General features: G+C 49.6%; 1 protein-coding gene, 1 long non-coding RNA gene and 1 pseudogene across 5 annotated transcripts in view; 2 read left to right on the top strand and 1 right to left on the bottom strand.

The window, feature by feature from the left end:
* LOC105496412 (uncharacterized) overlaps nucleotides 1–20,582 on the bottom strand; it is an 87,644-nt gene that overhangs the window by 49,885 nt on the left and 17,177 nt on the right. The window contains exon 2 of one of the 2 annotated variants that reach the window (XR_011613318.1): nucleotides 8,175–8,344. The exons of the other annotated variant lie outside the window; for it this stretch is intronic. This is a non-coding gene — a long non-coding RNA (uncharacterized lncRNA). The remainder of the gene's footprint in view (nucleotides 1–8,174; nucleotides 8,345–20,582) is intronic. 2 annotated transcript variants of the gene reach the window in all.
* Nucleotides 6,459–19,611, top strand: LOC105483949 (cellular communication network factor 5). 3 transcript variants are annotated; one of them, XM_071079243.1, is made up of 5 exons: nucleotides 6,459–6,579; nucleotides 6,965–7,049; nucleotides 11,465–11,681; nucleotides 16,537–16,791; nucleotides 18,889–19,611. In XM_071079243.1, the coding sequence occupies exons 2-5, from the start codon at nucleotides 6,990–6,992 to the stop codon at nucleotides 19,107–19,109; spliced, it is 753 nt and encodes a 250-aa protein (XP_070935344.1). In that variant the 5' UTR covers nucleotides 6,459–6,579; nucleotides 6,965–6,989; the 3' UTR covers nucleotides 19,110–19,611. The 3 variants fall into 3 exon arrangements, with proteins under 3 accessions (XP_070935344.1, XP_070935345.1, XP_070935346.1); XM_071079244.1 differs by having other exon boundaries at nucleotides 6,509–6,814; XM_071079245.1 differs by lacking the exon at nucleotides 6,459–6,579 and adding an exon at nucleotides 6,599–6,814 and having other exon boundaries at nucleotides 6,944–7,049.
* On the top strand, nucleotides 19,241–20,342 carry LOC139358449 (uncharacterized; annotated as a pseudogene).

Below are 20,582 nucleotides of genomic sequence, written 5' to 3'. Positions count from 1 at the left end.
TATGATTTTTAAAAATTCTTCGCAAACTAGGAGCATGAGAGAAGTTCCTTAATTTAGTAGGGATTTTTAATACCAAAACCTACAGAAAATATTCCTAGTGGAGAAACTTTTTATATAATACATGTCTTTTAAGATGAGGAACAAGGCAAGAATGCTAGTTATTACTGCTACTATTCAATACACAGAGCTGGAGAGCCGGGCTAGAGCTATAAGGAAAGAAAATAAGAGGTGTAATTATTGGAAGGGAAGAGATAAAACTGTCATTGTGTGTACATGGTGTGATCATCTACCTTGAAAAACTAACCCAATAAACTTACAAAATATTAGAAAAAATAAGAGAGTTCAGCAAGGTTGCCAGATACACAGTCAGCAACAAAAATCAATGACACTTTTACATCAGCAATAACTAACCAGAAAAACACAACATAATTTTGGCTTAAATAGAAAGTTTTAAAAATATATAATATATGCATATAAATATACGTTATATATAAAATGTATACACATATATATATACACACATACACACATTTAAAAAGCACAGCTGGGCATGGTAGCTCATGCCTGTAATTCCAGCACTTTGGGAGGCTGAGGCAGGAGGATTGCTTGAGCTCAGGAGTTCAAGACCAGCCTGGGCAACAAATTGCCAAAATTTTTTTTAAAAGCATTTAGTCAGGCATGGTGGCACATGCCTGTAGTCCCAGCTACTGAGGAGGCTAAGCTGGGAGGATTGCTTGATTCCAGGAGGTGGAGGCTGCAGCGAGCTGTAATTGTGCCGCTGCACTTGGGCCTAGGCAACAGAGCGAGATTCTGTCTCAAAAAAAAATAAATAAATAAAGGTATATATAAATAAGTATAAAAATAGTATATATATAACATAATGTCTCTCCACACACACACACACACACACACACACACACACACACACTCACACACAATTATTATGTTTCTAATCACATGAATGAAATCTACACGTAGAGTCCAGGGTGTGTTTGGCAGCTCTGGGTGTTATCAGGGATCTGAGTTCCTTTATTTCTCCTTCACCCTCTTCTGCACACGAAGTCCATCCTCAGGGTACCCTCATGGTCCAAAGATGGCTGCGGAACTCCACCATCACGTCCCTATTACTGACTGGAAGCAGGAGGGAGCAATGAGCAGTGCTGGAGTCACCAAAGGGAAGCCCTTCTTTTTAAGGAGCCTTTCCAGAATCGGCACACAGCATTTCTGCTTGTATCTCAGTGCTGGAACCTATCCTGGGGCCCTGCCTCCTGCAAAGCTGAATGCATTGCCACCCCAAACAAAAAATCAGCGTTCGGTGACTGAGGGAGGAGGGAAGAAGGATATTGGAATGGGCATTGGTCAGGCTCTGCCACAGATCCCAGTCTCCAAAACAGGAAACTGAGGCACTGAGGTCCAGAGAAGTGAGGGAATTCACACACAGCCATGAAGCAAATTAGCAGCACAGTTGGGGTTTTTTCACCTGACTGTTGACCTTGCCATAGTACAGGTGTCCGCTCACACCCTGGTACATCCAGCCACTGGAGCACTGCCCCTCCTCACTTCCAGCCCTGCTGGGGTCAGGATCTGTTTTGGCTTTCTCTGTCCCCCCTACCTAATGTCACACCTGTGAGCTCCACCTCCCCAGCGTCAGCTTGGGACTTGGCATGGGGTAGAGGCTGTAAGCGGGAAGGCAGGCACACACCTTGGGAGCTGACAAACTGCAAAGGGCTGAGACTGGCTTCACCCTTTCAACTGCAGATATTTACTTGTGGCTTCCATATGCTGTGCCTTGATGGTGATGTTTCATAAGTTTCACTTTTCAGGTGCATTTTTTCTTATTTTTTTGAGATGGAGTCTTGCTCTGTGGCCCAGGCTGGAGTGCAGTGGTGCGATCTCGGCTCACTGTATTCTCCGCCACCGGGTTTCAAGCAATTCTCCTGCCTCAGCCTCCTGAGTAGCTGAAATTACAGACACAGGCCACCACTCCTAGCTAATTTTTGTATTTTTAGTAGAGATGGGGTTTTGCCATGTTGGCCAGGCTGGGCATGAACTCCTGACCTCAAGTGATCCACCTGCCTGGCCTCCCAAAGGGCTGGGATGACAGGTGTGAGCCACCGTGCCCGGCCAGATGCATTTCTTAGCCGCTAAAAATGTTCATTCTGGCTCAGGCCTGGAAGAACATGTAGGCCACTTTTATTTTTATTTTTTTTAACAGATGGAGAAACTGAGACCCAGAGAAGCAAAAGGGTGTGTCCCAGATGCCAAGGTACCTGCAGCAAAGAATATTACCTAGCTGTCCCTCACTCTGGTTCTCCTTCATAGATACACACAGGATGATGGTATTTCCCTGCCTCCCTTGCAGTTGGGGCCATGTGGCTAGCTCTGGCTAATGAGATGTGAGTAGAACTGATGATGTGGCTTCTCTATCCCTCTTTTTCCCTGCCAAGGTGACCTTGGAGGCCACTGGTCCAGAACAGGGATTCACAAACTGTAATGTGCATGCAGATCACCTGGGGGTCTTATTAAAATGAAGATTCTGATAGTGGGGCCTGGGAGTCTGCATTTCCAACATGCAACCAGCTGATGCTGATGCCATCGGTCCTTGGACCACACGCTTGAGTAGGAAGGAGCTACAGGATGTGCCTGGCCCACTTTGGACTATTCACGAGCAAGAAATAAGCTTCACTGGGTTAAGCCACTGAGATGTGGGCATTAGTTTGTGATCTCAGCACAGTCTTACGAAGTCACCATTTAGCCATCAACCAACATTGACAGAGTTCCTACTATGAACTCCTGTGTGACCTGGGTGCCTCACTCTGAACGAGGCGCTCACTCTTGGGGTTGTGGAAGTGCAAGGTCAACTGCTGAGAATGAGAGTCTCCCTAAATGTTGCACCTGACATGCCTCTGTCACCTCACCCTGGTCCCAGCCCTGTAAGTCGATGTGGGGAGAAGGGATTTGAAGCTCAAACCTGTTGACTTCTGAGCTTGTGTTTCCTCCTGGGAAAGCAAAGGGCAGCCACACTCACCCTGGGCCCTTGTGTGGGGGCTGCGGCTGCAGCCAAAAGACTCCTGGGTTCCCTGGACGCCCATATCCCTCTGGTGCCAAAGCTGGACAGTTTGGAGGGAGGGCTGAACCGCGGCAAACCAATCAGCAAAGTGGCAGCTCCCACCGCTCCTGCCACACCCGCCGCTCCTGCCACACCCACCGCTCCTGCCGTACCCACTCATGCTGAACTGTGTGTGCAAGCTCCATCCCTCACACTTCATCACCAAACACCCTTGACAATGACGCCTGCTTCCTGATCTGGCCATGGCCCAGGGCCCCTACTGCCCACACTTTCCTATCCTCAGTTATCAGAGAGAAAAAATTCCAAGAAAAATCCATGCTCTGACTCAGAGGGCTCTAGGTGGGCATAGCATTCTGCCCCGTTCTTGCCACCTCCCTGCCCCGTGGAGCCCTGTCTTTTTCACCATCCACGACACCCATGCCCTGCCTCACCTCCTCATCATCAGGGTCTCCTTCCTCTGCGATGGACATGTCAGACCAGTGTGTCTCCCTCCAACTCTCTTCCTCACACCTCCTCATTTCTCCCGTCTTCCTTCTTGCCTCAGAGAGAGAGGTGGCTTAAAACTGTTCCTCTCAGGAACAACTAATCTGTGGCCACAGAGGTCAGAATAGTGGGTACCTGGGGAACAGAGGGTAGAGTCTTGGAAGGGGCATAAGGAACCTTCTGGAAGTGTAGCTTGACCTGGGTGATGATCACATGGGTATATACATAGTCATGTACATAGATATGTCAAGAGTCAAAATTAGCCAGACATGCTGCCTCATGCCACCAGCTACTCAGAAGGTTGAAGAGGGAGGATCCCTTGAACCCAGGAGGCTGAGGCTGCAGTGCGCTATGTTCATGCCATTGCACTCTAGCCTGGGAGACAGAGCCAGACCCTGTCTCAAAAAAAAAAAAAAAAAAAAAAAAAAAAAAGAGTTGTCAAGTTCTATAATTAATATTAGTGCAGTTTAAGCACTTTTCTGTATATACATTACCCCTCAACTTAAAAAACATATCACAGAGAGCTCTATGGGCAGTAGCAGAAATAAACAACAGCAGCAAAAACCGAAACTTAGGCATTGGAGTCATGTGGACCTGCACTGAAAACCTGGCTCTGTTTTCTAGCTGTGTAGCTTTAGGCAAGTTACTTAACCTCTCTGAACCTCACTTTTTTTCATTGAGATGTGGATTGTGAGGATTAGAAATGCTGCTTTTTATAAACGGTACTTAGCACAAGGGCTGGATCTTGCTGGGTGCTATGCACAATTGCTTTTATTGTTATTAATATCAGTGGCCTAGGGAGGACAGGAAGGTAGGAGTGACCTTCTCTGGGTCATTGCCTTCTCTTATTGCAGGCAATAAGGGGTGGGGGGCCTACAGAATTTAAAGATAAAATAAAACTGATGAGAAGTCAGTCTGCTTTTATGGTCACTGTGCAATGGCAGGTCTAAATAATTTCAGTGGTAAAATGCTTTGTCCTGAAAATATCCTTTATTCATCTAAGTTCTAACAACTGGTACAGTAACTGTTAGAGTTTAATAATGCATATGTAAGCTTCAAATCAGCACATTTTCATTCTTATCCTTTAATAAACATATTCTACATGGAAGTCAACTTGGAGAACTTTAAGAAATATAGTTGCCCCCAGCGCATGTGGTCTCTGGAACACACATGAGTTGAGAGTAAGCTCCTCGAAACTCTAGAATCTTCCAAGCTTGCTTTGAATGCATTCCTGTCTCCACCGTCCAGCATTGATATTTCTGCATTTATTTTTATTATTATTTTGTGTGTGTGACAGAGTCTTTCTCTGTCGCTCAGGCTGGAGTGCAGTGGCAAGATGTCGGTTCACTGCCACCTCCACCTCCTGGGTTCAAGCAATTCTCCTGCCTCAGCCTCCCGAGTACCTGGGACTATAGGTGTGCACCCACCACATCCGACTAATTTTTGTATTTTTTTAGTAGGGATGGGTTTCACCATGTTGGCCAGGCTGGTCTTGAACTCCTGACCTCAGGTGTTTCTCCCACTTTGGCCTCCCAAATTACAGACGTGAGCCACTGGCCTGGCTGTATTTTTGCATTTAAACAGTAGAGTGAAATCAACAATGAGCGTGGAGTGATGGTAAAGATGACAATAAGAGAATTTCAATTTTGTCATTTTACGAAACTACTTGGAGTTTTGATTTGTATTACAGTTTTTAAAGGAGTAAAACAGTGTGAACTGTGAATGGTAATTATTTTGTTTGGTAAGTACAAATTTTAATTCATACATGAAAAATATTTGTTTCATTTCATGATTATTACTGAAAATAATTTTGTAGTATGAAGGAAGAGGGGTGTTAAAAATGATCTACTGTGGATGTAAAGTACTCTAGGCATGCTTCTGACTAAAACATCTGCATTTCCACAAGAATCCCAAAATAAAACAAAATAAAAAAGACCTCTTCTGTTTCTTTTCCTCCAAGTTTCTGGACCCCCATCTCCACCCTGGCCACCTCTTCCTGCCATAAATAACCAAATCCCACATTTTCATCTTCAACTTCTGTTTCCATTGCCTCTTCTAATAGGACAGCAGACGTGGGGGGAATCGCCTCCACGCTCACAATCCCCGTCTTGCCACTATCTCAAGTCACACTTCTTCCTCACCAATCACCCATTCTGGAACCTCTGGTGTCCAGCTAGATCACTTTGAGGTTTGGACTACTACTGGTGGAGGTAACGGGGGCCCAGACAGCCCTTGACATCACCTCTTTTATCTTTGCCAAATTCTACAAACAAAGCCCATATCTTTTCATCCCCTGCCCTCATGGCTGGGACATCGTTGATGTCCCCAAATCTTGGTGGTGTGAACTTGTATGTCTCACCTTTCACAGACATCACCATTTCCCATTGCACAGAAGGCTCTGCTCATACCAGGCACTTTGGCTCCCAGAATAAGCAGGCTATCATGCTATGTCCGACATCTAGGCGTTGGTACGTGCTGTTCCCTTGGCCTGGAACATTCTGCCCTCTCTCACCCTCTCTTTTCTTGGCTTTCTGAAATGGCACCTCCATCAGAAAGCGTCCCATACTCTTGGTCTGAGCAAGGGACCTTGCCTGGTATTCCTGAACTTCCACCTGCTTTCCCTCTGTTTTCTCCCTCTCTGGGCCTTGTCCTCAGGTCAGTGTTGTGCTTTCAGCTCCTGCAGAGGTGACTTCAGAGGTGGCTGAATGAAACCAAATGGATTTGGCTCGACCCCATCATCTAGCAGTGCCCAGCAAGCACCGGCACACAGTAGGTCCAGCCTGCCCGGACTCGCCCACCACGGGCCCCCTTCCAGAGCTGGGAGGCAGGCCAAGGGAGGTCCCTTATTGCCAAGAGCAAACAGGCCGCCCAGGGAAGTTTTGCTCTGGGTCACACCCGCCTCTGGGTGGCTGCCAATCTGCCTGCCAGAAACCGCAGGCTGGGCCGCGGCTACCCAGAGTCAGGGCCACGGAGCTTAGGAGACCTTGGGTCAGCTCTGCAAAGGGGGTGTTTACGGAATGCTTCCGGTATCTGCAGCACCACTGGGGTTCGGACAGGGGTCTGGGATAGGGCTTCGCAACTACAGCAGGGCTAGGACCCTCTTGGGCTGGGAGGAGGTAGGAAGGCCCCTGCAAGCTGTCACAGGCTCTTGGTGCTGGCACTGGCTCGGGCTTTCACCCACACACACGCACGCACACACACACACACACACACGCACACGGACAGGCACCCCCTTGGTGGCCTTCACAGTTTCACCTTCAGGTAAATGGGCTCATCCTTTGGGCCATGAGGATGGGAAGCGAAGCAAGGAATGAAAAAGCTAGTGTGTGTGTGTGTGCGCGTGTGCCTGTGTGTGCCTGGGAGTGACCTCACAGCTGCCGGAACATAAAGACTCACAGGTCCGCCTCCCAGGCTCAAAGCTGGCTCTGCGGGGGACATGAGAGCCACACTGAAGACCCACCTTCTGGCCTTCTCCCTCCTCTGCCTCCTCTCAAAGGTAAGGAGGCCCGGGCCCTTGAATGCACTGCTGACTACTTGGGTGTGGAGGGGATGGGGATGTAAAAATCACAGCCAAGGACCCCCTTGGCAGAATTCTCCAGGGCCCCACATTGGGCACAGTCTGGCCACCATGCCTAAGCAGGGCTTCTCTCCCTGGCACTCAGAGCTGCCTCCGGCCAGCCCTGCTCTGTGACCTCAGACACATGCCTTGCCTTCTCTGGGCCTCAGCATCTTCCCAGGTGAAGGGTATACAGTTTGTGAGGCCTCTGTGAAGGCCATTCAAGATCATTCATCAAACTTACCGGCAAATTAAGGAGGATTTTAATGTACCCTCATTATGAATGGGGGTACTGAAGACATGACATGCTTGGCCTAACTCTGAGCCAGCATTTGGATGGATACCTAGCTGATTGGAAGGTTTATTCTGCAAGGGCATCAATGCCATTGGACTCTTAGGCAGTGAGTGACCCGCCCACCCTAGCTAGAGGGGGACAGGAGACACCTCTGTGGAGTAATGACCCTCTCCCCGAATGCTGCATGGGACATTCACCAAAGAGCTTGTGGGACATCTACCTGTCTAACATGCACAACAACCCCATAAGGAATTTTCAGTTAAGTGAGGCTCAGAAAGGGTAAGCAACTTGCTTAAAGTCACACAGCAAAAAAAGATCAGAGCAATAGAGAAGGGCCATGGCGGAGCCCAGAACAGACATGGATGTAGGGGGAGAGGCACTCCAGTCTGTGCCTCCCCAAGCCCAAATTGGACCAAGGCAACAGCTGCTAAGCCTTGTCATCCCCTTGGCAAATGCTGAGTTCTCAGAACCATGGAATCGGCCCCACCACAAGCCACGATCTCACTGTATTTTCACGCTCCTTTGAGAAGCATGGGCAGGAGCTTCTCTCCCTCAGGCCCCAAGTTTTGGTGCCCGGGAAGGCTGAGAACCACACTGGCATCCTGCCCTGCTGTTTGTTCTTCCAAAGGGGATGGGTAGGACATGATGCCAATGTGGGTGGCTTGGGTAGTTGGAATAGGGGACTTGGGGCTCTAGGAGGAAGAAGGGGTCCAGGATTATGAGAGAACAAAGTAAACCTGTCCTAGACTTGCCATTAGGGTGAGACTTACGGGGCCATTCTTCCCTGGTCCTAGGAAGCAGGGACTGCAGAAAACACACAGGGACTTAGTCACCACGACATGGAAAGCCACAGCAACCCTCACAGGGAGAACTCTGAGTCTTCCAGGCTGACCGTTGGCTCCGGGGCTCCCGGCTGTGGACCGGGACAGGAGGCAGACACCTGGACACAAGCAAAACCACATCGATCAAGGACTGGCCAGGACCTCATTTAATCTCCACCATCACTCAGAAACAGGTGTTCTCTACTCCACTTTACAGAGGAGAAAACTGAGCTTCACCTCCACCTGCCAAAGCCGTTCGTCCACGTGTTCAGTCACGTAGCAAGTCAGTGGCAGAACCTGAATGTCAACTCTTGCCCAAAAAACTCCATGCCCAGTGCTCCTGCCCCAGATATCATAAGCCTTGCCCCCTCCCCAACCCCTAGATATCACAGCAAGGCCCTGGGGAAACTGAGACACAATGGGACAACTTGAGTTTGGGCCTTGGATGTCAACTTGAACTTGGATGTCAATCCTGATTCTGTCTCTTACTGGCTGTGTTACTACATGCTTTGAGCTCCAGTTTTCTCATCTTTAAAATGGGCGTAACGACGGCACCTCACATTGGAGGGGTAAATGAGACAATGGCACTTGGCACATGACATACATATGGTATCACATGGGATAATTGTACACTAGAATAGTTGATGTCATTAATAGCCTCTCCTGGGTATTGGGGCCTACAGAGTCCTGCCCCCTGACAAACATGGCCAGTAGAGGGGTCCACAGTGGGATCCCGGGTGCACAGCTGCTGGTCTATTTCCTGGCACTCCTGTTTTCAGGTGGGAGGGACCTGAGGGTCACTCCTGACAGTCCTCCCACCATTGCCCACAAGCCAAGGCAGCTGAACCTCTGACTTAGAAGGGAACCCAAAAGCCCAGACTGTTTCTATGTGAATCACTTGTGGATTTATGAAAATGCAGATTCAGGCCGGGCACGGTGGCTCATGCCTGTAATCCCAGCGCTTTGGGAGGCCAAGGTGGGTGGATCACGAGGTCAGGAGTTTGAGACCAGCCTGGCCAGCATGGTGAAACCCCGTCTGTACTAAAAATACAAAAAATTAGCTGGGCGTGGTGGCGCGCACCTGTAATCCCAGCTACTCAGGAGGCTGAGGCAGAAGAATTGCTTGAACCTGGGAGGCGAAGGTTTCAGTGAGCCAAGATCGTGCCACTGCACTCCAGCCTGGGTGACAGAGCAAGATTCCATCTCAAAAAAAAAAAAAAAAAAAAAAAAAAAAAAAAAGGAAAAGAAAAAAAAGAAACTGCAGATTCGGATTTGTTATATAAAAGTCCGGCTTTGGATTTATAGAGGGGCTCCAGATGCTGCCTCTCTAACAAGCTCCCAGGTGACGCTGCTGCTGCTAGTTCAGACCACACCTTGAGGGGCGAGGTCAGGCCATCGTCTCTCGAATCTGAACAGCCTGCAGCGATGGGACCTGCTCCCTCATGAGGCAGCCAGACACCTAGCTCCGTGCGTTCATCTGCTACTCAGTGCTGTCTTAGTGGGGGCCGTGATCGCCTCCTACTTTGTGGCCCCCACCAGAGGCCGGTCAGCCAGTTTGCAATGGCTCCTAGTGGCCAATGTGGGAGTTGCCGGGAACTGAAAGCAGGTTTGCAGGATTGTGGGTGGGGGGGCACTGGGCGGGGCAGGGGGTGAGGCAGGGCAAAGGGGTCATTGCCTGCTTTGGGGCTGCACAGGAGATATAAGGTCATTAGCCCCATCAATGTAAACTGCAAGTCTCCCTTCCTCTAGATAAAACCCTCATCCCCTAAGGATCCTGCTAAACTCAAACTTGGCCCCCCACAGATGGGGCCACTGGAAGCATCTTGAATTATGCTTCCTTCTTGGTTCCCACCTTCAAATGGGCGGACAGGGAGCCCACGGCACCTTGCTGTATGTTGTCGTTGTTTTTCTGATGTGTGTGGTGAGGGGCAGGCAGGTCACATGGGCTGATACCCTGACCCTGTCACTGGGGAGTGGGTGCCTGGCTTACGGACACAGTCTACCCCCACCCTGTGACCCTGAGTCCTCACTTGGGAAGCAGGACCTGGGACGCTCCCAGCCCTGAATCGAACACACTGACTTGTGGCAAGTCCCTGTCCCTCTCTGGAGCTCCGTTTCCCCATCTGCACCTGGCAGGGGGAGGAGGTTAGACTGGGGCAGAGGTGCTGCAAACCTAGCTGAGCTGCAGAAGCCGCTGGACAGCTTGTTAAAAATAACGATTCCAGGTCCCAGAGTCAGGGACTTCTGATTTTGTAAACCCCAGAGTGGGTTGGGGGGTCTGTATTTTCCCAAGTCTCCTGGCTGATCTGGTGCACATCCAGAGCTGGGAAGCTTGCTGGATGAATCAAAAGGCCAAAAACATCCATGATACGGTTCGATTTATTCGTCCTAAGATAAGTAGTCATATGCTGGAAAATGTACCAGCCCCTGCCATTTTCATCCTTGACTTGTTACTTTTGCCTTTCTGTAAGCTCCCAGAGGGCAGGCAGGGGCTGAGCCCTCTGCCATCATTAACAACAATGATCATCAAAGCTAAGTGCACTGAGCGCCTACTGCATGCCAGGCCCTGTGCTGAGGGTTTGCTGTGCAACATTTCACGTACTCCTCAGAGTAATCCTCTGAGTTAGATACTTCAAGGAAACTGAGGCTCAGAGAGCTTAAGTAACGTCCTCGAGGTCACTCAGCTAATAAGGGGCAGAATTAGAACTGGAAGTCCAGCCAGGTGCAGTGGCTCATGCCTGTAATCCCAGCACTTTGGGAGGCCGAGGCAGGTGGATTGCCCGAGCTCAGGATTTCAAGACTAGCCTGGGTAACATGGTGAAACCAGATCTCTACTAAAAATACAAAAATTGCTGGGCGTGGTGGTGGGTGCATGTAGTCCCAGCTACTTGAGAGGCTGAGGCATAAGAGTCGCTTGAACCCAGGAGATGGAGGTTGCAGTGAGGCTGGGATTGTGCCACTGCACTCCAGCCTGGGTGACAGAGCAAGACTCTTGACTCCAAAAATAAAAATAAAAAGTAAAGAACTGGAACTCTAGCCCAGAGTCCTTGCCCGTAACCACATGCCATGCTGCCTCTTAGGGCATGTTGTGGGACTACTGGCCTTCGAGGCCAGGTCTGCATGGCTCTGAGGCTAAGGTGTGGACCCCACACTGCCCAGCCTGGCAGAGGTGGCTGGTTGTGAGGGTCTCACTGCCCACCTTGAAAGCCCATGGCTGAGTGAGGTCTCTGTCTCTTCAGGTGTGTACCCAGCTGTGCCCAACACCATGTACCTGCCCCTGGCCACCTCCCCGATGCCCACTGGGAGTAGCCCTGGTGCTGGATGGCTGTGGCTGCTGCCGGGTATGTGCACGGCGGCTGGGGGAGCCCTGCGACCAACTCCACGTCTGCGACGCCAGCCAGGGCCTGGTCTGCCAGCCCGGGGCAGGACCCGGTGGCCGGGGGGCCCTGTGCCTCTGTAAGCAGGTTTGCAGGACTGAGGGGGGGTGTGTGAGTGGGAGGTCAAGGCCGTGGTGTCCTGAATCAAAGTGCAGTCCTCCTCTATCTCCTTGGATGCTCACTTCAGGTACCCCACCCATTCCAGCTGAACTTGGTGGCCCAAAGCCCATTCCGTACTCCCTCCTCTCCCTTCTTGGCCTCTGCTTAAATCATCTTACTACCCCAGTAACCTTCCCCCATCCCTACCTGTCCAAATCATTGCCAACTTTCAAAGCCATGTTCAAACACCTTCTCCCCTGAGAAGCCCTCCCAGATTCTTCAAATCGGATGCCACCATTCCCTTCTCAGGATCCTTACCACACTTTGAGGAAAATAAAAGTGCAACCTCTTATTTAGGGCATAATATGTGTCCAGAACTGTGCTAAGCACTTACTACACACGTCACATCATCCTCACAATAACCCTATGATGGGAAGTACTTTCAGACCCATTTTATGAATGAGGAAACTGAGGTTCACCAGCATTAAGGGACATGCTTCATGTCACACGGCATGGGACCGGATCCAACAGGCTCTAAGGAACATTTCATTCTGTCTTCACTCAGAGTGGGGGCCCTCGGAGCACTGCTGGAATCCTGGGTTTGCTATGTACTCACCAGTCACCCGAGCGGGTGACTTTCCTCACCACTCTTCTAGGCCTTGGTGTCCTCTGATGCTTTGGGGCAGGCTTTGCAAGCTGGCTCTAGTGACTTGGTGCCAGAGAATTCGTTGTCTTGGGAGGGCTGTCCTGTGCATGGTAAGACTTCTAGCAGCATCCCTGAACTCCACCCACTGTATACCAGGAGCACTCCCCGTCCCCCACGTCATGACAGTCTGTCTTCAGACAGTGCCAAATTTCCCCAGGGGGCAAAATCTCCAGTCGGGAACCATCACTTTAGAGAAATGCAAAGAGGCAAGAGATTGTTCTTCTTCTTTCTTTTTTAATAATAAGCCTTGTGGAACAATTTACCTCTTTCATTCATGTGCATGTCACACTTTTATAAAAATAAGAACGAGAGAGAGAGAGAGAGAAGCTCATGAATTATTGACAATTAATCTATTTATAGGAAAAGCATTGTCAAAAAACAACAGGCCAGGCACAGTGGCTCATGCCTATAATCCTATCACTTTGGGAGACTGAGGCGGGAGGACCACTTGAGCCCAGGAGTTCTAGGCCAGCCTTGGCAACATACTGAGATCCTATCTCTGCAAAAAAAAAAAAAAAAAAAAATTAGCCAGGTGTGGTGGCACATGCCTGTAGCTACTTGAGAGGCTGAGGCGAGAGGCTCGCTTGAGCCTGGGCGACAGACCAAACCCTATCTCAAAAAAAAAAAAAAAAGTAATAACTCCATGTGAAATGCTTTATTTACAAATATTGTAAGGATAAGGAGGGTGATTTGTTACACAGACTGAGGGATGATTGCTTGTGAAAATGTATCTGAAGAACAATTGAGATAAGTACCACTTTGCTTACAAAGCTGTTATTTACATTTGCCATGACACGTGTAAACAGCACCCACAGAGTTTATTTTACACTTGCGCAAGCCCTTACCATGTGTAAGACACTGAGGGTTTCGCAAATATAAACTCATATTAATCTCACAACCACATGAGGTAGGTACTAATGTCACCCTTCTCTCTCTCTTTTTTTTTTTTTTTTTTCCTGAGACGGGGTTTCGCTCTTGTTGCCCAGGCTGGAGTGCTGTGGCAAGATCTCCGCTCACCGCAACCTCCGCCTCCCAGGTTCAAGCGATTCTCCTGCCTCAGCCTCCCTAGTAGCTGGGATTACAGGCATGTGCCACCAAGCCCGGCTAATTTTGTATTTTTAGTAGAGACAGGGTTTCTCCATGTTGGTCAGGCTGGTTTCAAACTCCTAACCTCAGGTAATCTGCCTGCCTCGGCCTCCCAAAGTGCTGGGATTATAGGTGTGAGCCACCGCGCCTGGCCCACCCTTCTGTTATAAATGGAAAAAAGAGGTATAGAGAAGCTAGGCAACTTGCCCAAGGTCACAAAGCTCATAACTAGCAGAGCTGAGATTTGAACTCAGGGAGCTGACTCCACAAACTCCATTGCTCAACTGCCTGACACGCAGCTGTTGAATAGTACATAGGCTGTGATTGTCAATAAGTGTATTAAGGGATTTTTCGTATTCCATCTTAATTCAGACTTCAAACACCGCAGGCCAAAGTGTACTTGGGTCCCTGGTCCTTCCTGCAACTCCCCACCTTAGTCTGTCAACATGGTGGGTGCTCATGAGTGCTTAATGATTTAAACTGATTTAAAGTTCACCGGGAACTGGTGAACCCCAAAGAGTCCAGCTAACACTTCACAAAGGCTCAGTCTGGGGCTTTGCAGGGAACACGCTGCCAAAAACCTCTCCTATCACTCATTGAACGCCCTTCTGTAAGGGCCAACTCTGAGCTGCGAGACGCGCTACAGATTCACCATCGTGTAACAGCACATCCAATGCTGGGATCCTCATCTCCTGCCCCCCAGATCGGTCTCCCCCGTCTGTTGAAAGCATCTCCATGCTTCTCATGGCTCAGGCTCAAGACCTTGGAGTCATTCTAGATGTCTCTCTCTCTCTCTCTTTTTGAGATGGAGTCTCACTCTTTCACCCAGTGTGCAGTGGCATGATCTTGGCTCACTGTAACCCCCACCTCTTGCGTTCAAGCGATTCTCATGCCTCAGCCTCCCAAGTAGCTGAGATTACAGATTCCTGCCACCATGCCCAGCTGATTTTTGTATTTTTAGTAGAGATGGGTTTTTGCCATGTTGGCCAGGCTGGTCTGGAACTCCCCACCTCAAGTGATTCACCCGCCTCAACCTCCCTACGTGCTGGGATTACAGGCGTGAACCACCACAGCCAGCCTAGACGTCTCTCTTTTCTCACCTCCCACATACCATCCACCAGCAAATTCATCATGGTATTTCCAGCATCCGACACTCCCATCCCTTCTGTGGCTACCACCCTTGTCTGAGCCCCGTCATCACTGGCCTGGATTTTGCAGTAGCCCCATAATCATCTCCCTCCTTCTCTCCTTGCCCCTGGTCTATTCACAACACAGCAGAGAGCTCCTGGGAAGTCATAAGCCAGATCACCTCCCTCCTCTGCCCCAAGCCTTCTGGTGGCTTCCCATCTCAGAGGAAAAGCCAAAGTCCCCACAGTGGCCTACAAGGCCCCACAGGATCTTGCTTCTGCTTCCTCTCTGACCTCATCTCCTCCTGCTGTCTGCTGCAGTCACATTGGCCCCTTGCTGTTCCTTAAATACCCCAGGCACACTCCTGCCTCAGGGCCTTTGCACTGGCTGTTCCCTCTACCAGCATTATTTCTCAGTGAGGTCTTTCCTGCTGGAGGATTAGATGAGCCAGGGGACTTACAGCATTTTGCCCCAAGCCTGGCACATAACAGATGCTATGTGGAAGCATAACCCACTCCCATTTATTGAGCATCTGCTATGTGCCAGGCTTGGGGCAAAATGCTGTAAGTCCCCTAGCTCATCTAATCCCCCAGCAGCCCTGTGAGCCAGGTACCAAGGCTCAGAGAGGCAAAATAACTTGCCCCAGGCCCCACAAGTGGGAGCCAGAGTTGGAACCTGAGTATGTGTGGTTCTGAAACCCCTGTGTGTGTATAGACCTACTGGAAGGTTTTCTCAGAAGATCTGGGAGAACCTGTTTGCTAATGAGTCCTTTCCCCAGACATAGCTCAGTGGTCACCAAAGTCTCACATACACGCTGTTCCTCATCTGCACTTCCTGAGCGGCTCACATGCCTCTCCAGCGCTCTTACTTCATTCTGTCTTGGAGATGATGCCCTCACACCTGTGCCCCTCCCCAGGCTCGTAAGTCCCTCGAGGCAGGAACTGTCCTCTTTCTGTCTAGGAGCACAGTGGTTGGCACACAGGAGGGAAACAGTAAATACCTCTGGAATGATAAGGAGTAGGGCTATTTTATCAGTGTATCTCATGTGCCAAGCCTTATGCCAGCTATTCATTCAAGGGGCATTTCCTGCAATGCTGTGTGTTACACCTAGGCTCTGAGCCCATCAGAGGGATGCAGAGATGCACACTGGCAGCCCCAGCCCTCAAGGAGTTCATGTCCAGTGGAGGAAGCGGCAATAACACCCATATCTTGAGGGCTTCATTGAAAGAGTGTTCCCTGAGCACTTAGGCCATGCCTAGCACTGTGTGCTAGAGGGTATGGACATGTCATCCCATGGAACCTGGAGGTACAGTTACTGAGCTCATCATTGCTGTTGTTCAGGCCACTCAGAGAAGTTAAGTAACTTACTCAAAGACACACAGCCGGCAAGTTAAGCCCTGACATGACAGTGATGACTACAACACAAGTGGACAATGACTTTGTTGCATGAAATCTCAGTGTGCATAAAATACTTAAACGTTATTAATATATAGTAACTATACTAATGATAATAAGCAAGGACATATGGAAGATCTCCTTTATGTTGTGATCATTACACCTGTCATTCCGAGTAGTCTCTACCACCTTGGAAAATAAGTACCATTATATCCTACCTTGCAAATGAGGACACTGAGGCAAGAAGAAGTGAAATCACTTGGCCCAGGTCCACAGCTAAGAAAGGGCAGAGCTGGGGGGTCAGTCCAGTCCTGTCTTCTTGCAATCCCTGTGCCAGGATGCAGGGTGCCCCAGCAGGCTGGTGGAGGGCTGGGGAGAGGTGCATATCCTGGGCTGGAGCCCTGGGCAGGGCTCAGCTACTGTGAGACCGCTGCCTCCTGCAGCGGGATCTGGGCAGCTCTGCAGAGAGGGTTGTGCCGCTTTGTGGGTCACCGATGGGGGTGCGGTTTCTCCTCCGCAGTCGCAGAGGACGATGGCAGCTGTGAGGTGAACGGTCGCCTGTATCAGGAGGGGGAGACTTTCCAGCCCCACTGCAGCATCCGCTGCCGCTGTGAGGACGGCGGCTTCACCTGCGTGCCGCTGTGCAGTGAGGACGTGCGGCTGCCCAGCTGGGACTGCCCCTACCCCAGAAGGGTCGAGGTCCTTGGCAAGTGCTGCCCAGAGTGGGTGTGCGGCCAAGGAGGGGGACTGGGGGCCCAGCCCCTTCCAGCTCAAGGTGAGCGCAGCACTGGTCCAGGTCAAGGGCAGGACTGCCTGGGGGCGCCAAGGGCCACCTGGGGGGTGAGGTGGGGCGGGGCTTCCTGGGTACCAGGACCCAGGGACACATCAGAAGCTGGGAGGGCAGAGGCTGAGGAGGGAGATAAGAAAGAGGAGCGGAGGGCCGGGCGCGGTGTTTCGCCTCTGTAATCCCAGCACCTTGGGAGGCCGAGGTGGGAGGATCACGTGAGGTAGGGAGTTCGAAACCAGCCTGGCTAACATGGGGAAACTCCGTCTCTACTAAAAATTCAAAAATTAGCCGAGCATGGTGGCCGGTATGTGTAATCCAGCTACTTGGGATGCTGAGGCAGGAGAATCGCTTGAACCCAGGAGGCAGAGGTTGCAGTGAGCCCAGATCACGGCGCTGCACTCCAGCCTGGCCCACAAGCATGAAACTTCGTCTCAAAAAGAAGAAGAAAAGAAAGAGGAGTGGAGGGTCACCAGGCCTCCCACTTTAAAACCGATAAACAAAAAGTCACAGCCTTTCAGATGTGTAATTTAAAACCATAAATAATTAAAAATAAAAACTGGGTGACAGAGTGGAGAGAGGAAAGATAGGTTAGGGTACATGAACCAAATTCTCACATTTCAGAGATATAATAGAGCTAAGCTCTTAGAATATATAATGTTACTGTCTTTATAATATATTGATACATATTAATAAAATATTATTAATTTATTGTTATTTGGGCTTATTAAAAAAGGAACTCAAAACTGAACCAGGCAAGGTGGCTGCTCTGGAATGTGGGCTGAGGGTGGGCTAGAGATGGAGAATAGACAGTTACCTCCCACCGTCCCACTATAAATCTTCAATTTTAGAGATTTTTGCTGTTGCTGTGTTGCTTTTTGAAAATTATTATCACATGAATGTGACTTTTTAAAAAAGGCAACTGAAAAGAGGAGGACTGGTTTCATAAATGCTGCTGCCACCCACAAGAGGTAGTCAAGTGTTTTGGGTCAGGTGCACGGTGTCTGCACCAGCCCCGCCACCCCCTTTTTGCTGTGTGACTCTGAGAAAGTTGCTTAACTTCTCTGTGTCTCAGTTTCTCCAGCTGTCCAATGGGGACAATAAGAGCATCACTTCATAGCGTTGTGAGAACTACTTGAGTTTGTTCAAGTCAAGCAGCTGTAGCAGTGCCTGGCACATGGTACTGTATCAGAGGTAGCCGTTATTATCCCTGTGATGGAATATGATATATCCATTTAAATACATAGGAAAACGCAAGTGAATTTGCCTTATGAATAAAAGCAGGATAAGAAGGTGTATTTCCAACTTAATCTCAACTAAGTGTGTCCCTATGCATGTATAATGGTATATCTACACGTACACATGCATACACAACCCACACATATGGGTAGAAGTCAGGGTTTCTTAACCTCACCACTAATGACAATCAGGGCAAGTAATTATTTGTTGGGGGGGCTTTCCCGTGCACTGCGGGGTGCTTAGCAGCATCCCTGGCTTCTACTCACCAGATACCAGTAGCATCTGCCCAAACGTGATGACCAAAACTGTCTCCAGATATTGCCGAACCTTTCCTGGGAGGCAAAATTACCCTAGTTGGGGACTACTGGTGTAAGACTAGAAGGAAGGACACCAAAATATTCACAGAGGGAGACTTGGAGCAGAGAAAAAGCTAGACCGTGGTAAACCCGCCATCTGGTTCCTGGCACAAGAATCCTGGAATCTTTAGCATCCTTGCCACTGGGTCAAAGCACTACTCCACACAGGCTGGGCACCCTCTGCCTGTAAAATGCTGTTTATCCAAAGAGATGAGAAAGCTGTAGTTGACTGAGGGGCCATTGTGACCAGCAAACTCTGGTTGCCAAATAACTAATATTTATGGAAATCTTACAAGTACCAGGCACTGTGCTAGGCACTTCATGGCCATCATTTTATTCGATGCCATCCACTGTTAGGAAATTTACATAAGAAGAAACTGAGATGCAGAAAGCTGAGCCATTTGACCAAGATTGCCGTGGCCGCTGGTGGGTGGGTTGACTGAGCTGCTGAGCCCTGGCTGCTCAGTGCTAACTCTTGTTTTTTCTCCCCTAGGACCCCAGTTTTCTGGCCTTGTCTCTTCCCTGCCCCCTGGTGTCCCCTGCCCAGAATGGAGCACGGCCTGGGGACCCTGCTCGACCACCTGTGGGCTGGGCATGGCCACCCGGGTGACCAACCAGAACCGCTTCTGCCGACTGGAGACCCAGCGCCGCCTGTGCCTGTCCAGGCCCTGCCCGCCCTCCAGGGGTCGCAGTCCACGGAACAGTGCCTTCTAGAGCAGGGCTGGGAATGGGGACATGGTGTCCACCATCCCCAGCAAGTGGCCCTGTGCCTGGGCCCTGGGCTGATGGAAGATGGCCCCTGCCCAGGCCTTTGGCTGCAGGCAACACTTTAGCTTGGGTCCACCATGCAGGACACGATTAACACCCTGCCTGGTCTGCCTGGACCCCGAGGTACAGTGGAGGTGCAAGACCTAGTCCCCTTTCCTCTAACTCACTGCCTAGGAGGCTGGCCAAGATGTCCAGGGTCCTCTAGCCCATTCCCTGCCTACACACACCGCTTATATCAAACATGCACACAGGCGAGCTTTCTCTCCAACTTCCCCTGGGCAAGAGATGGGACAAGCGTTCCCTTAACATTGAGGCTTCAGCAGGTGCTGGGCTGGACTGGCCATTTTTCTGGGGGTAGGATGAAGAGAAGGCACACAGAGATTCTGGATCTCCTGCTGCCTTTTCTCGAGTTTTGTAAAATCGTTCCTGAATACAAGCCTATGCGTGATCTTGTGTGTCAGGCCTGTGTTTTCTGAGAAAGCCCTCCCATTATCTGGGGCAGAATCCGGGGCGGAGTTCTCTGTGAACCTCACAAGGTGAAATCGCACGGTCTTAAAGAAAGCCAGAAGACAGGCTTATGTGATCCATGAAACCCAATTCATATTAATAATAATTAACTTTTTTTTTTTTTTTTTGAGACGGAGTTTTGCTCTTGTTGCCCAGACTGGAGCTGGAGTACAATAGCACGATCTCGACTCACTGCAGCCTCCCGGGTTCAAGCAATTTTCCTGCCTCGAGACTCCTGAGTAGCTGGGATTACAGGTGCGTGCCACCATGCTCGGCCTTTTTTTTTTTTTGTATTTTTAGTAGAGAGGGGGTTTTGCCATGTTGGTCAGGCTGGTCTCGAACTCCTGACCTCAAGTGATCCGCCCGCGTTGGCGTCCCAAAGTGCTGGGATTACAGGCGTGAGCTACTGCGCCCAGCCAATAATTAACATTTCTTGAGCACCTACTATGTGCTAGGCACTAGCACTTTATACAGACAAGTGCTTCCCAGTGTTTTCGACCAGAGAAGAGCAGGGAGAATGAAGGCTGCCTCCTAGGGACTGGGGAACATAGCCTGAAATCAACTAACCCAAGGGTAAAATTGTTTGAAGTCTCATGTTTTATCATTTACAAACAACAACAAAAAAACAAAAACAAAAACACTCAACACCAAATACATAAATTTTACATCTTCCTCCATGGTCTACCTGTGTTTGTTTAAAAAGTAAAACTGTATTTCCATTAGGATCCAAGCAGGAAATTAGAAAGCACTCTTGGTATTTAAACAGGGATTTCTTCTTATTGAACTAATTTTATTAAGGTATAATTTACGCACAGTTAAATATACAGGTTTTAAGCATATGGTTTAACGAGTCTTCATAATCATACACGCTCATGTAACCAACTCCTCAATCAAGGTATAAAACATTTGCAT

This window comes from Macaca nemestrina, chromosome 15 (assembly GCF_043159975.1).
Source record: "Macaca nemestrina isolate mMacNem1 chromosome 15, mMacNem.hap1, whole genome shotgun sequence".
In the NCBI taxonomy this organism is placed as follows: Eukaryota; Metazoa; Chordata; class Mammalia; order Primates; family Cercopithecidae; genus Macaca; species Macaca nemestrina.
This window is presented reverse-complemented; position numbering and strand designations above follow the sequence as displayed.